The sequence below is a fragment of the Cricetulus griseus genome, chromosome 3, assembly GCF_003668045.3.
Source record: "Cricetulus griseus strain 17A/GY chromosome 3, alternate assembly CriGri-PICRH-1.0, whole genome shotgun sequence".
Taxonomy (NCBI): domain Eukaryota; kingdom Metazoa; phylum Chordata; class Mammalia; order Rodentia; family Cricetidae; genus Cricetulus; species Cricetulus griseus.
The window spans coordinates 202,547,628-202,563,077 of record NC_048596.1 but is presented as its reverse complement, the minus strand read 5'-3'; the positions used below and the strand labels follow the sequence as shown (position 1 = coordinate 202,563,077).

Below are 15,450 nucleotides of genomic sequence, written 5' to 3'. Positions count from 1 at the left end.
GCCACCATGGAAAGACACAGATGAAAACAAAGTCAGGCTGCTCAGGAGCTGTGCTCAGGATCTGTGTTGGGTTTTGTTTGTTTGTTTGTTTGTTTGTTTGATTGCTTGCTTGCTTGGTTAGTTTTGGTTGTTTTGTTTTGTCACTGTGATCAAAGTGCCTATGAGGTGGCACTGGTCATCTGGCTCTTTGTGTTTGGGGAGCTGGTGTGTCACAGAAGTGACTGTGACAGTAAGGCCAATGCCTTGTCTGTGGATGTCCCAGAGGAGAGTAAGGCACACAGGAAGAGAGCTCACTAGGGTCCTGGGGGCAGGTCTCTTATCCAATCCGAGGTTGGTGACAGAGGCTGACATCTTGAGCACTGGGTGTCCCCAGGACTGATGAGTAAGCTCAGAAAGCACCATGGTGACTCACCTCATTGTGTGCCCTCACTAAGCTGCACTGCTCTTGCAAAGCCTGGATATAGCAGTGTGGAGGGTGGCAGTATAACAAGCCAGTCTATGCTGGCCCTACCCTGATGAGTCCTGTAGGAACTATCCCTGTGGCAAAGTTGTTTCCCCAGAGCCTAAGGTCCAAACCCAGCTGATGGCCCCAGGCAGTGATCCCTTGTCTGGTACTAGATGACAGCAACTCTAGTGCTAGATTCATTTCCCAATGGGCCTAGGGGTTTTCAACAATGGAGCTCTTAGCAGTTCCTTGGGTGGCTGTTCTGTGAGTTGATTTTGCACCTCAGACTCTATCCAATGTCCCTGCATCAGCTGTGGTACCAAAATTGTCCCCAGACATAGACAGATGTCCTCTGTGGGTCCAATCCTGGTGATTGAGAGCCACCATGGAGAGAGCACAGGTGACGTCCAAGCCACAGCGGTCAGGGGTTGTGTTAGTTTTTGCACTCATCACTATGATCAGAATGCCTATAAGAGCAACTTCAAAGAAGAGATGATTTATCTTGGCTCATGGTTTCAAATTCATCATGATGTGAAGGTCGTGGTAGAGCTGGTCAGACTGGAAGATGAGCAAAGTGGTAGCAGGAAGGGGTGGGTGGAGTCAGAGCCAGATGTATCTTTCCTGCTGTCCCTGCCTGGACACAGCTATTCTCTCTCTCTCTCTCTCTCTCTCTCTCTCTCTCTCTCTCTCTCTCTCTCTCTCTCTCTCTCTCTCTCTCTCTGCTGATTCCCCCAGCATCCTGGCTCCCTGATGAGATAGCCTGTCTTGCTTACCTCTTTGGTAAGATTTGGATGGGGCTTAGTGTCCGGGACAGACAACCTTGATTATGTTGTGTGCCACTCTCTCACAGCGGTGATAGTCCAGATCCAGCTGGGTGGGAATCTGTCATTTCTCAGGACAGTCAGTGTGTGTGTGTGTGTGTGTGTGTGTGTGTGTGTGTGTGTGTTTATGTGCCTGTTAAATGTACATGTGTGTGGAAGCCAGAAAACAACTTTGGCTGTCTTTCTTCAAGCACCATCCACCTTTTTTGAGAAACAGATACTTTTGGTGGCTTGGACCTCTCCCTGTGGGTTAGGCTGGCTGAGTGCCCAGTGAGCCCCAGGCATCCACCTATCTCTGCCTTCCAGCTCAGGGATCAAAACTGCATATGATCACACCAGCTTTTCAATAGAGGCTTAAGAGGACAAAGCCCAGTGAAGCTCCAAATCCAAACGCACCACAGGCATTCTAGAAGTTTCCAAGCACCTTGCTCCCCACTCTGCTCCTGCATTACTCCAGGCTGCTTGCCGGATACCTTCTTCCTCCTTCTTTCCTCCATGGGGATAGGCCAGTTATGAAACACCTCCCATTCAAACTCTTCCAAGTGTGAGGTCAAGGGGTGATTCCCCAGGCAGGAGGGATTCTCACCTGGGCTCTGGTTCACGTGGAGTCACTTTAATAAAACACCTGTGAGCACTGCAGTGTGTGGTTTTTCTCTGAAAAGAAAATTGACAACCCAGTGTAGACTGTTGAGGCCTGAGATCGGAGCCTGGATGTCTTAGTAGGCTCTGGAGGGAGCAATGGCCTGAGGCTGAGCAAACAGCAGGCTGAGGCTCTTGTGTGTGGGGGGGTGTTGCCTGGGGGATTTAGGTGAATCCTCAAGTCTTCCTTGGTACTATCCCTGTTCCCACATCCAAAGGGGTTCTTCCTCTTACACTGAGTGTGCAGTGTGGTGTTCCCATACCTCCCTGTACTCACCCCACCCATGACTTAGCACCTCATCTCCACTTTTATGGTTTGTGCCTTTCCAACACCGGGGCATCCTCTAGTGTTTCCCTGGAGAGCAGACAGCAGGCATCGCTCATGTAGGGAAGCCTTCCTGCTGTTCTGCTCTGCTCCAATGGCCTCTCTGCCTCCCAGGAGCTGGCTGCTGTTCACAGTCCCTTGGGAGCTTTTGCTTTGTGAGCAGATAGATAGCTCTTTGGAAAAGGTTACTTCCTCAGTCTCTTTCCAGAAGGATCTAGGTTCCTCCAGGGCACACAAGCAGCCCCATTTGAGGAGGCACTGGCAGCTCCTGTTTCCCACAGCCTGCTCTAGGCCAAAGCCTCAGAGTCTTCCTCAAGGGAGTCCTGGGTGGAAATCAAGGAAGGAGGTGCATTCCACAGCAAGGTGCTGTAACAGCAAGCAGGGGGCATTCTTCTCTGAGGCACAGATTCCATGCACTGTATTGAGTCATTTCTTCTCATTAAATCCTTGAAAATCTTTTCCCATGTGTGTCTGGCACCTCCTATCCCAGGCCAGCCCTGTCCAAGGTACTGGCTGCCATGTTTGCCTCACCCCTGCATTTGGGGCGAGGGGGGGTGGCATTAAAGGGCACAGTATAGAAATAAGGGTGGAGGAGAGGAGGGCCATCTTTCCTCCCTATCCCCATAATACAGGACACATTGTTTTCCGGAGCCCAACTCATCATGTTCACTCAGAAAAGGCCCCCACCCCTGGGAGACTTCCCTTGTATGACATCCTGTTCTTTACTCAGGTGACACTCAATGACCGGTGAGAAAGACAGGAAGTGAAACAAAGCAGGAAAACCTGGATATGTGTGGTGATTTGAAAGAAAATGGTCCCCAAAGGGAGTGGCACTATTAGGTGTGACCTTGTTAGAGTAGGAGTGGTCTTGTTAGAGGAAGTGTGTCACTGTGGAGGCAGGCTTTGAGGGCTCATATAAGTTCACTCAAGCCACGCCCAGTGAGACAGACCACTTCCTGTGGCCTGCAGGATGTAGAACTCTCAGCTCCTCTCCAGCACCATGTCTGCCTACATGCTGCCTGCCTTGTCTCACCATGATGATAATGAACTAAACCTCTGAAACTGTAAACCAACCCCAATTAAATGTTTTCCTCTATAAGAGTTTCTGTGGTCATGGTGTCTCTTCACAACAATAGAAACTCTAACTAAAACAATGTGAAAAACCGAACAACCCTGGCAGAGCCATTAGCCACCAACCTTGCCCTTCACCACCCTGCTTCTTTCCTAGTTGTGAAGAAAGGGTGGCAGAGGGAACAGCTGTGCTCTGATTATCTCAGAATCCATGCTTGGTAACATTTGGTTATTTTTCCCTCACTATATATTGTGGTAGAACCCAGTTTCTACTATGACTGGCATAGCCCTGAAATCTCAAGAAGAGATGTAAGACACTGGTGAGGGGAGGGTATATGTGGCAGAGGCCGTGTGACTGGGGAGGGTGAGCCTGCTGCCCTTGCTTTCTGGTGTATGTGTTTGGCTTGTTCCAAGCTGGATCTCAGTTTCACATTCATAGATCATGTCAGTGGTTCCTATGGTGATAGGAGATGACCTTACACCAAGACACCAGCATACTCACACCTAGCTGTAGTGCTGGGCTCAGGCAGTTCTTGGGAAAGTTTAGAGTCATCTTCCTTTTCATGCTGGGTCAGTCTCCGGTACAGGAAGATAAGGGGTGTGTTTGTGTGTGTGCATGCATGTCTTGTAACTCAGATACTACCCATTTATCTTGCGACAGAATCTTTTATTGATCTGGAGTTCACTGGTTAAGCTACTTTTGGTGACCTGATAGGACCAGGGACCAATCCTACCTCTGCCTCCTCAGCACGGGGATTACCAGCATATACTAGCATGCATGGCTTTTGTATGGGGTACTCGGAACTCAGGCCCTCAGGCTTGTGGGTACAACCCAGCGATCTCCCTAGCCCAAGGAAGATAATTCTTAAACCAGGAGATGCAGATGCTTGAGGGGATGAAGGGATCATGAGCACTGTGCAGAGTGAGCCCACAGTGATGTGACTGTGTTTTGCAGCCTGGATTCATTTCTGTACGGGCTGCATGCCCTCTTCAAAGGTGACTTCCGGGTCACAGCTCGAGACGAGTGGGTATTTGCCGACATGGACCTGCTGCACAAAGTTGTCGTTCCAGCCATCCGGATGTCCCTGAAACTGCACCAGGTAAGAAGCCACTTCTGAAAGAAGGATTAATCTGAAACTGTGGGGAAAAGAGTCTTCCCCCTTACATCTACTTCCTGACCACTGTGAGGTGAGCCTCCTCCTCCTCCAGCTTCCAGGGAGCTCCACTCCATGATCTTCTGCCTCCTCACTGGCCTAGAAGCAACTCAGCCAAGGAGTATGGCATAAATCCTCTTACACCCTGGGCTGAAAAAGAGAACTTCCCCTTTAAGTTGTTTGCATCCAGTACTGTGTTACAGTGAGGAGAAAAGTCAATAATGTGGTCCAGGGCGAGGCCTCCATCATATGTGCTCATTGTGCAAGAATGAGGATATGATTTTGAACCACAGAACCCAGGTAGAAAAATCAAGGTGTGTTAGTTTGCTTACAATCCCAGTGCTGGGAACACAAAGACAAGAGGCTCTTTGGGGGTCACTAGCCAGCCAATCTAGCTACTAGGATTAGTGAAAGACCCTATCTCAAAACAGCAACCAAAAATGTGGATAGCCACCAACGAGGACACCTAAGGTTGTCCTCTGGCCTCTACATATGCAGTCACACACACACTGTACCTAGAGAAGGATAAAGTCAATAACACAGCCTTCATCTCTTCCTGATGGATATTACATGCTCAAATAAAAATGATGAATTGTTGTAGGTCAACCTCAGCTACAGAATGAGACATTGTTTCAAAAAAAAAAACAACCTAAAAAATTAATTAGTAAAAGTATAGTCTTTGAGCTGGGCAGTGGTGGCGCACGCCTTTAATCCCAGTACTGGGGAGGTAGAGGCAGGTGGATCTCTGTGAGTTTCAGATCAGCCTGGTCTACAAAGCAAGTTCTAAAATAGCCAGGACTGTTATACAGAGATACTCTGTCCTGAAAAACCAAAATCAAACCAAATAAATAACAACAACAAAGAACAAAAACAAGAAACCCAGTACCTCTTTTCTGGGGAGTCTCAGGAATTATTCAGTACTTAGCTTTGGAAATAGTGGGGTCGTCAGAGTAAACTTGACATTGGCTAATGGCCATCTTTGCCCAGAAGCATATAGGAGAAAGTTCACTAAGAGGAGGGTTGACCTAAATGTCACCTGAGACATGCAGCTCTTTTCTATGAACGTTCCATCTGGTTAGGGACAATGAGTTGAGATGCCCTCTGTGCCCAGCTCAGGATTCAGGGACGGGGGGGGGCAGGGTTGGGGGGAGGAATACGAGGAGAGCATGTGGCCCTTGAGGCCACTGCAAGTCTGCCTCTGCCCTTGCCCAGAACCAGCAGCTCTGGCCTCACTGAGCCCATCTGGGCTCTCCCCACCAGGACCAGTTCACCTGCCCCGATGAGTATGAAGACCCAGCCATTCTCTATGAGGCCATCCAGTCCTTTGAGAAGAAGGTGGTGATCTGCCACGAGGGAGACCCAGCCTGGAGAAGTGCAGTGCTGTCCAACAAGGAGGAGCTGCTGACCCTAAGGCATGTGGTGGATGAGGGTGCCGACGAATACAAGGTCATCATGCTCCACAGGGGTTTCCTGAGCTTCAAGGTCATCAAGGTAGGCCACATGTCCTTGTCTCCAACTGGGGAACAAGAAGAACCAGAAGGCAGTTGGCACAACTGGTCCCCAAGTCAGATGAGTGCTGATCAGCAGACAGAGGCGGCCAGAGCTGCAGCCTGAAAGAAGCCGTGGTCTATTTGTGGAGTCACCTCCCTCCTTAGAGAATCAGTGTGTGAGAAGGATCCACCAAATTCACAAAACAGGGCTTTGTTTTGTTCAGTTTTTAAGTATCTTAATGTTTTAAGTAATTTATGATTTAGGACATGTGGCCCATGGGCTGCAAGTTGGTCATGCCTACTTTAAAGCTTCAGACTTTTCTCTGATTGCCTGTTCCTAGGTGGAAGAGCCCTCTTCCCCATGACCTATATTTCATAGGGCTAAAAGAAAAAAATCTTCCTTTTTATTTTCCTTAAGTTACCCCTATGAGTATGACATCATTTTCAGGACTAAGACAAGGGCCTTAGACCAAGTTGTTATATCTCAGACTCCCTGCCCCAGAACCACACCCATCCTCCATGGATTAAACCCAGACTGACAGCTGGTGTCCCCTGTGCTTATCCCAACCCTCACCCCTGCTTATAGGTGAATAAAGAGTGTGTGCGAGGACTCTGGGCAGGACAGCAGCAGGAACTCATCTTCCTGCGCAACCGCAACCCAGAGCGTGGAAGCATCCAGAACAACAAACAAGTTCTGCGCAATCTCATCAACTCCTCCTGTGACCAGCCACTGGGATACCCTATGTATGTCTCCCCATTGACCACGTCCTACCTGGGCACCCACAAGCAGCTACAGAGTGTCTGGGGTGGGCCTGTCACTCTGAACCGTATGAGGACATGGTTCCAGACCAGGTGGCTGAGGTAAGGACTTCCCAGAAGTATTTGCCTGGGCACTAGGGAGGAGTGTGTGGAGCTGAGCTCCCTGGAGCTCCAGGTAGCATGATGATGGTGGTCACTGTTGTCTTATATGAGTCAACCTGTTGTGTCCAATTGACCCAATAGATCCTCAACGCTCAACGGGTCATCTGTCCAACAAGTGGCCTCAGAATGAATCAATGGGGAATGTCATATACATTGAGTCATTTTCCCCAATCTCAGGCCCAGTTTTTTTTTTTGTGTGTGTGTATGTTCATGTGTGTGCCTCTCTCTCTCTCTCTCTCTCTCTCTCTCTCTCTCTCTCTCTCTGTGTGTGTGTGTGTGTGTATGAGAGAGAGAGAGAGAGAGAGAGAGAGAGAGAGAGAGAGAGAGAGAGAGAGAGAGACTGTGTCTGTGTCTTTGTGTAGGTAAGTATGGAGGCCAGAGGACAACCTTGGATATCATTCTTCAGGCATCATTCACCATTGTGTGTGTGTGTGTGTGTGTGTGTGTGTGTGTGTGTGTGTGTGTGTGTTGAGGCACCCACACACATGGAACTGAAAGAAGGGACAACTTTGTAGAGTCCCTTCTTTCCATCTTGCCAGCATTTATTTTTCTAAGACAAGGTCTCTCATTGGCCCTGAATCCACCAATTAGGCTGGACTGGCTGGCCAGGAAGCTCCAGGGATCTGCCTGTCTCTACCTCCCCAGTACTGGGATTACAAGTGCACACCACCATACCCACCCTTTTTACATGGGTTCCACAGGCTGTACTCAGCTCCTCAGGCCTGCAGTGCACAGCAAGTGCTTGACTGACTGAGCCATCTCCCCAGCTCTCATTGGCTGCTGGAGAGAACCAGGTCTAACTTCAGTCCTGTCACTCAGCACTAAGTCTTCTTCCTCATGTAGTAATGAGCCTCTGGTTACTGGGGGCATTCCAAGCGTCGCTAAATGTGGCAGCACTCCCGATGGGTTCTCATGGGAGGTTCAGGCCGATGTCTTCATCCTGGCATGTCTACTTTTTAGATACTGAACCCCTTTCTCACTTGCACTCCAGGGAGGGGCGCTGTCATTCACGGCTAGGGGTGGGGGCTGGCAGTATAAGTTAGGTGGCACTTAAAAATGGGACTCCAGCCTGCAGAATCAGAGCTGCTCAAAGCAAGCCAGCTACACAATCTTTTGAGATCACTGTGCTTAAGTGATGTCACTGTGTGGCATGTGACTATATGAGAGATGTGTTAGTGAGACCCTGAAGCTCCTGTCCCTCCCACAGAATGAGAAAGGACTGCAGTGTGGGCCAGAGGAGTGGTGGCAACATTGAAGATGTAGATGGCGGAGCAGTACCAGCAGCAGTTGGCAGCAATGCCCCTAGTGGGGAAAGCCGGGACAGCAGCACAGAACAACCCAGGAAAGGAGGCACCCAGCAATGGGCCTCACCCCGTGGAGGGGGTCATAGGGCAGGTGAGTACCCAGGGCCACAGGTCTAATGTCATGGAATGTATTGTCTAATCTCCAGGGCCTCTTGGCTGCAATCAAGGAGGCTTAGGGTCGGTGGTGTGGCTGCTGGAACAAATGTACTCGTCATGCCCTCTGGCTGGTTGGGTCCAGCTTTGGTCATTCTCTATCCATGAGTCCATTACCTTGGGCATCCATTTGTCTGCATGTCTCCCTGACCATCAGACACTCCATTCCCTCTGTCCCTCTCAGTGCTGTTCCACCATATGCATCCTGGATCTGTCATGTTGCAGCCATAGACCTCGTGGTGTCCTTCTCTGTCTGTAGGCAGTCCTCTGCTTCTTCTCACATGCTCTGTGACCACCAGCATTCCAAGGCAGAAAGAATGAGGTGGAAGGATGCATGCAGGATGAACAGAGGAAGGATAAGCTGAGTCTAAACCTTAAAGCACTATTCCTCCTAACCAGGGAATACACTATACCGGATGGACAAGGCTCCGATGCTGGCTGAGAAAGGAGAGGCCATAGGCTCACAGAGGACACAGCCTGGGGAGACAGAGGCTCTGGTCTGGTTCCTGGTGCCCCATGGCTGTGCCCTGGGCAGCCTGTCAGTATTTTCATCCTTTGCCCTCAGCTTCTCTTTCTTCAACTTCTAAGAACATTTACTAAGCACCCCTATGCATGCTTCCCCAGCAGCTCTGGGCCGGAGGGGCCAGGAGGGCCCTCCCAAGTGTGCCCAGAGCAAGGTGGGGATGGGAATGTCATGCTTTGTTCAAGACCCAGGCTATGGCAGTGGGGTCCCTGCCACTTAACCACCAGACCCATAGGTGGGAGGTGCAGGAATGCTGAGGAACCATGTTGGTGTAAGATAATTTGAAAAGCTAAACCAGGCCTTGATTTTTCATTTTGTTTCTGAAAACTCTTCTACTAAGTCCAACGCAGCTCTGAACTTCTAAGTGAAGGAGCACGCTGGCAAACTACCCCAGAACCTGGGCTCCCAGCCTTTGAACCTAATCAGTCCTGGGTGAGGGTCTTCCAGCCCTGACCCAGCTTGTAGTGCCCTCCTCACTCATTCTGCATCCCATGTGGCCACTGCACTTTGCTGCAGAGTCTGTTTGCACCGTGCAGCTCTTGGGACACCACAAGAGGGTTGTACTCACGAAAGTTCCCTTACACTCTCCATGGCTCTGAGCCCTTAGGGGTGCTCTGTCTTCCCTTCCCAGATGGGGAAACAGGGGCACAGAAAAGGCAGGTCATTGCCCCAAGGTACCCACTTAGTGAACAGCCAACCTGATATTCAGATGACGAAGGACAGCCCCCGAAACTCCGATCTTAATACCCACTGTGGCTTCACATCAACTGCTACTCTGTCTTAGCCCTGAGAACATTGAACCCCAGGGCACCTGCACACTCCCAGCCTTCCATCTGTATCTCTGGCTACATCCCCACCAGCCACAGCCTTGTCCTGTCCCCTGGCTGGCAAGGGGCCCACTTGCCAGTGATCTTCCTTCTGGTGGGTAGAACTGACACTTTGTTCCTCCTGAGGCAGACCCTTCCCCACTGTGGGCAGGGACAGGGACAGGGGCATGGTAGATAGCCAAGATCCCTCCCTATCCTAATGGAATGATGTGCCAAAGGGAAATAGGCACTGCAGCTAAGCAAGACACCCAAGCAGAACCTGAGCCTGTGCCCAGCAGACTGGGAGACGAAAGGAAGAGGGGAGACATGCCCCTCCCCCATTCAAAGAAAGAAGAGCTGCTGGCTATGCTTCTCTTCGGCCTTCTGTCACCCTCCATGTCACAAGGTCATGATCTTCACAGAGCAGCCCGAGTGACTGACTCAGGGGATAGAGTCCATTATGGTGAGGAAGGCATGGCAGCTGACGCAGGCTCAGTCTGCAGATGAGATTCTGCATTTGGTCATCACAGTAATGGACTGTGTTCAGAGGGAGGCATGGCTGGGCTATAAATGACACAGTTCTTCCAGGGAGGCACCACCACCCAAAGGTTTTACAGTCTCCTAAAACAGTACCACCAACTGGATGTCACGCATGAGCTTGGGGAAGGCAGTTCCCATTCAAACCACAAGTTCTGGTTGTCATGTAATAGCTAGGCATGAGGCCACTCAAGGGTGGGAACCCTGCCTCTGGGAAGGGCAAGGTAGAAGGACTCACTCAGAGGTAGTGAGTGTACAATTCTAACAGGACCTTGTGTCACTCCTGACTGACAGATTCACCTCTCATAACTGTCTTTACTCCTTGCCTTGGTTCCCATCATTCATTCCAGTTCTGATCCCTTGCCGGAATCCCAGAGGACTGGTGTCTGGCTGGAATCTTAATAAGCAGGCCACCACACTGAGCAGCCACTGCCGGCTTGCTGGGTATTTCACACTCGCACTCACTTCCAGGAGCTCTGTGTGCCAACCTCACAAAGTTCCCAACAACCCACAGTCATCTCATCGTACTAAACTAAATGCCACAGCCAAGCAGAGTTGGTCTAGCAGTGAGCCTGGTGACCTACTTAACACGAGTGGATAGAAACCTATCACTAGTCTGAACCCCACACCAGAAAGAAGGGTTAATGTCTTACATCACTAAGGGCTCTTCCAGCTATGATCAAAGACAAAGAAAAAAATAATGAACTAAGGAGCATAATTTACATTATGTTTTCATTCGGGTCTGAAGGTTTTCCCTAGAAATGCTCATGATTTGATAATGTGGTCATTGGAAAAATAAGTTAATTATAAAATAATGAGTCTGAGCACAGATGATTTTAACACTGCTTTCTTGCTTGCTTGGTGCCATTTAATTTGTAAAATTAAAATTGAAAAAAAAGGAGCAACAAAAAACTGAAAGACTGTCTGAGGTATAATTGAGGAGATGGCTCAGTCTGTACAATGCTTGCTGCATATGCCTGGAGACCTGAGTTCAGATCATTAGCACCCATGTAAAAGCTGGGAGCAATGGCAGTCCATAATCCCAGCACTGAGCGTGTGGTGGAGAAAAAGATCCCTGGGCTTCACTGCTTAATTTGCACCTTCAAGTTCAGTGAGAGACCATGTTTAAAACACATAGAATAGAGAGCAATAGAGGATGGCACTTCATGTCAGCCTCTGGCCTACACACACACACACACACACACACAGAGAGAGAGAGAGAGGGGGGGGGAGAAATACACATAGAAAAATTCATTGGACACAATAATTAATATATTTAAAATGATGCAATAATATCTGGTGATATATCTATATTGCTTATGTGGTCTCCTGAAGTTAAATTATACATATAAGAACATTCAGATGATTTCTATTGAAAATGTTTTCAGAAAGTTCATGTCTTGAAGCTGTGGCCCCTAAGGCAAAGCCAGGGTAGGTCAGTCAAGAGAGGTGAGCTCAGTCATGGGATGTGGCACATAGGAGGTAAGCCCACCATCCCAAGGCTCTTAGCAGGGATTGGTTCAATTGTTGCCCTCATTGATGAATTGCAATGGAAAGGGACCAGCCCCACCCAGGTATCTATGAAGTACTTCCAGGGCTCGACCAGTTGCTCTGCTCTCTCTTACAGGCAGAAGGAAGGGAAGAAGCCAGTCTGTCCAGGCACACTCAGCAATAAGCCAGAGGCCACCTACTCTGAGCTCCTCAGGGCCCATCCTAGAGAGCCACCAAGCCTTTCTTCAGACTTCCAGCTCTGTGCACGAGCTAGCCCAGAGACCCTCAGGCAGCCGGCTCTCTTTGCACACCTCAGCCGCATCCCTGCACTCCCAGCCACCTCCTGTTACCACCACAGGTCACCTGAGTGTCCGAGAGCGGGCGGAGGCACTCATTAGGTCTAGCCTGGGCTCTTCAACCAGCTCTACTCTCAGCTTCCTCTTTGGCAAAAGGAGCTTCTCCAGTGCACTGGTCATATCCGGACTCTCTGCTGCAGAGGGAGGCAACACCAGTGACACCCAGTCATCTAGCAGTGTCAACATTGTGATGGGCCCTTCTGCTAGGGCTGCTGGCCATGCTACTCGGGTAAGGACTGCCCCAGGATGGGCAGGAGGGCATCAGAGGGCCTGGGGTTCCTGCTCACCAGGGTAGGTTGCTCTATAGCAAACAAAAGAGCATCCCCAGCCTTTGGGTCACAAGTTCCACAGTTGTTAGTAGGGTACCCTGACATAATTATTTCTGACATAAGTCAGAAGCCTGGGAATGGGGAGAAGCCTCCTCTCATCCACTCTATGGAAGCAGGATGCCTTTCTTCCCAACTGTGCCACTCTGGCCTAAGGGAGAAGAAAGGACAAGAGTAGACGCTGGAGTTAAATTGTCATGGACTCCCAGTTTTAAAGATGACCAACCACTTCCAATGGTTCCATCCCAGAAACAGAGTTTTAAAAGAATCTATTAAATAAGATGCTACTTGCTCAGGATTCATGTGTACCGATACTAGATGACTAGCTAGGATTCTTACATGAGAAAGAAAGAGATTGACAGACACTCAGAAATTCTCTTATGCTCTCTGTTAGGAAAGAAAAAAAAAATGAGTTAAGGCAAAGCTCCGGCAGATTCCTGTTTCCTAGCCAAAGAGAAGATACTGGTGACTCCAGGAATAAAACCACCACTTAATCTTTTTGTTTTCTCCTTCAATGAAAGAATACAAACTACTATTCCTTTCTCATTCCATCTGTCAAAACTTATTCTATGGGCGTACTTCGAGGGTTCTGACAAATTTTCCTTTTCTGTCTCTAGCAAGGATGATAGGTTGTTAGGACTCTGGGCATCCAGAATCCAAAGGCTCTTGTGTAACTGCTGGGTTGAGCCTGCAATGGCAACATCAGCACCACAGCTTGGTGGGTGGAGAGGGTTGACCAGGGCTGGAAGGGTGGCAGGCTGACAATACATAGAGCCACTCCCTGGGGCTCCCTTTGGATTGGTATATCCAGCTCTCCTGAGCAAAGCCATGTAGACATGCAGCTTGGTGGCACATCTTAATCTCAGAGGCTGCCTATCAGTCCTGTCCAGCTTAAGAACCCACCTTCAACGCATGCAGCCACCCTGGGCTCAGATCCTATGATGTCAGGGTGAAAATGGGTGGGATGACTTGGGCCACTCAGGCAGTGAGCATAGGCTAAACTGTCTCTGCTTCTTTTCTTTTTGAAGCACTTCTCTGAGCCATGTGAACCCACTGATACCCCAGAGCAAGGGCAGCTTCAAGATCGACGGCAGGCAGAGGCCGTGGCAGAGAACCTGGGGGTGCTGTGCCGGAGAGCAAGCCAGGAGGACATGGGCCTGGATGATACAGCTTCCCAGCAGAGTGCCTCCGATGAGCAATAGTGGAACACATGTCTGGCTGGAGAGATTGGGACTCTCTCCCTGCTCCAAAACCACATGGTTCTTCCTGAGGGAAAAGAAGAGCTGTTCTAGAAAACAATAACTCTATCTCAGGTTATTGAAAACACTCTCACATAGTGGGGGTAGGGAGAAGACACTGCACCTCCTCCCTCAAGCACTACACAAGAGTTGGACATTTCTCACAAAAGCCATGCTATATCTTAAAACAACTAGAATGAATAGAGCCCATGACTGGCTCCTTCCTGCCCTGGTAACATTAGAACAGCTGCATGCTAAATTATTGGCATTTTACACATTATTGTCACGGTGAGAGAGCACTGAGTTACAGCTCCTGAGGCCATCAGCAGGCCAGAGGTATTCAGGTTAACGCCAGCTGGAAGTGCAAGCCACTAGTAACAGCCTGATGGTGCATTGGTCCAGGATGAGAGTTTAGAGGTGATATGCTCCTCCCTCAAGTTCAGGGCCACCCAGGACCCCTGCGTGCTTCCTAGGAATGCATGCTCGTCTTCCAAGCTGAGCAAGCTCTACTGTACATGAGCACATTTGCACACACCTTTGTTTTAGGGATTAAAATGTTTACAGTCATGACTGTGTCTGTCTGCTGTCCTTCCTAAACACATCTTTTTTACTCTGAGAAAGACCTTTGTGGAGAGGGAGGCAAATCCCATCTCAGATATTCCTACAGGACGGAGCAGAGGCACAACCTCTGAATGAGAAGAGAGGGGTATCAGCTATTGACCTTGCTTTGCCAGCCTGCTGGAATGGCAGTGGGAAAAAGAAAGAAGTACTCGTTTAGGCAAGTCTCCAAAGCATCTAAGATTGGAAAATGGGAACTGCAAAGGATGGATATAGCAGTCCCTCGCCACTGGGAAGGAGGTAGTAATGGTGTGTGTGTGTGTGTGTGTGTGTGTGTGTGTCTGTGTGTGCCTGTGTGTGTGTGTGTGTGTGTCTGTGTGTGCCTGTGTGTGTGTGTGTGTGTGTGTCTGTGTGTCTGTGTGTGCCTGTGTGTGTGCATGTAAAGGCCTGAGGACTACCTCAGACACTATCCATTAGGGGCTTCCCACCTTGGTCATTGAGGCAGGGCTTCTTGCTGTCCTGGAGCTTACAGGTCAGGCCGAGGTGGCCAGTGAGTTCCCAGTCACCCCAGTGTGTCCTCTGCAGTGCTGGATTACAACAGTGTGTCACTACATCTGTTCCTTTCCTTATGGAGATTCTGGGACCAAACTCAGGCTCTCGTGCATTCCAGGCAAGCACTCCTCTGAGCCATCTCTCCAGCATCTCCTTTCTATTTCTTAAGCATTAGTATGGCCAAACAATACACCCATCTCAGGGTAGGAGACTGACAGCAGAGGCTGCCCTTTGACCTCCACATATGCACTGAGGCATGGCGACACCAACAAGCTTGAGTACATACATAAGCATAAAAAAGAATTAGCAATTAATAGCAGTAGGTGGGGTCTATCAACAAAGACAGGGCATCTCTGGAAAATCTCTACAAACAGTATATCTGGGTTCCATGCAACTGTGTATCTGAGAAGCTGGTGTGACCTGCTGCTGTTCTCAGGTTAAATCAAACCTGACTGTCCTCTCCTGGAATTCCCTTGGGAATTCTGGACTAAGTGGCTAGCTCTGAGCTGGGGATGCAGCCTCTACTTGAAGTCGGTGAGAAACATGTGCCTGGAAGCACAGCTGGCTGCTGCATAGTATCCACAAAAGGGAAGCTCTCTGAGGGGCTGGATTCCAGTATGGAAAGAGTGACTGTAATAGGTGAGATCCATTCCCACCTATCCAGACAGGCTCATGAATTGTGTCCAGTACAGCCTCCTGCCCATGGAGGAATACAAGCTGAGAAGTGGACATGCACACCA

The 15,450-nt window shown here is 49.4% G+C and overlaps 1 protein-coding gene across 2 annotated transcripts in view; it reads left to right on the top strand.

The window, feature by feature from the left end:
- Positions 1 to 14,161, top strand: part of Pcnx2 (pecanex 2) — a 159,118-nt gene extending 144,957 nt beyond the window's left edge. For both annotated transcript variants that reach the window (XM_027404801.2, XM_035442761.1), the window contains exons 29-34: positions 4,257 to 4,401; positions 5,716 to 5,946; positions 6,532 to 6,806; positions 8,074 to 8,261; positions 11,817 to 12,265; positions 13,391 to 14,161. In XM_027404801.2, the coding sequence (XP_027260602.1) occupies positions 4,257 to 4,401; positions 5,716 to 5,946; positions 6,532 to 6,806; positions 8,074 to 8,261; positions 11,817 to 12,265; positions 13,391 to 13,564 (1,462 nt within the window). In that variant the 3' untranslated portion in view covers positions 13,565 to 14,161. The remainder of the gene's footprint in view (positions 1 to 4,256; positions 4,402 to 5,715; positions 5,947 to 6,531; positions 6,807 to 8,073; positions 8,262 to 11,816; positions 12,266 to 13,390) is intronic.
- Positions 14,162 to 15,450: the final 1,289 nt, after the last annotated feature.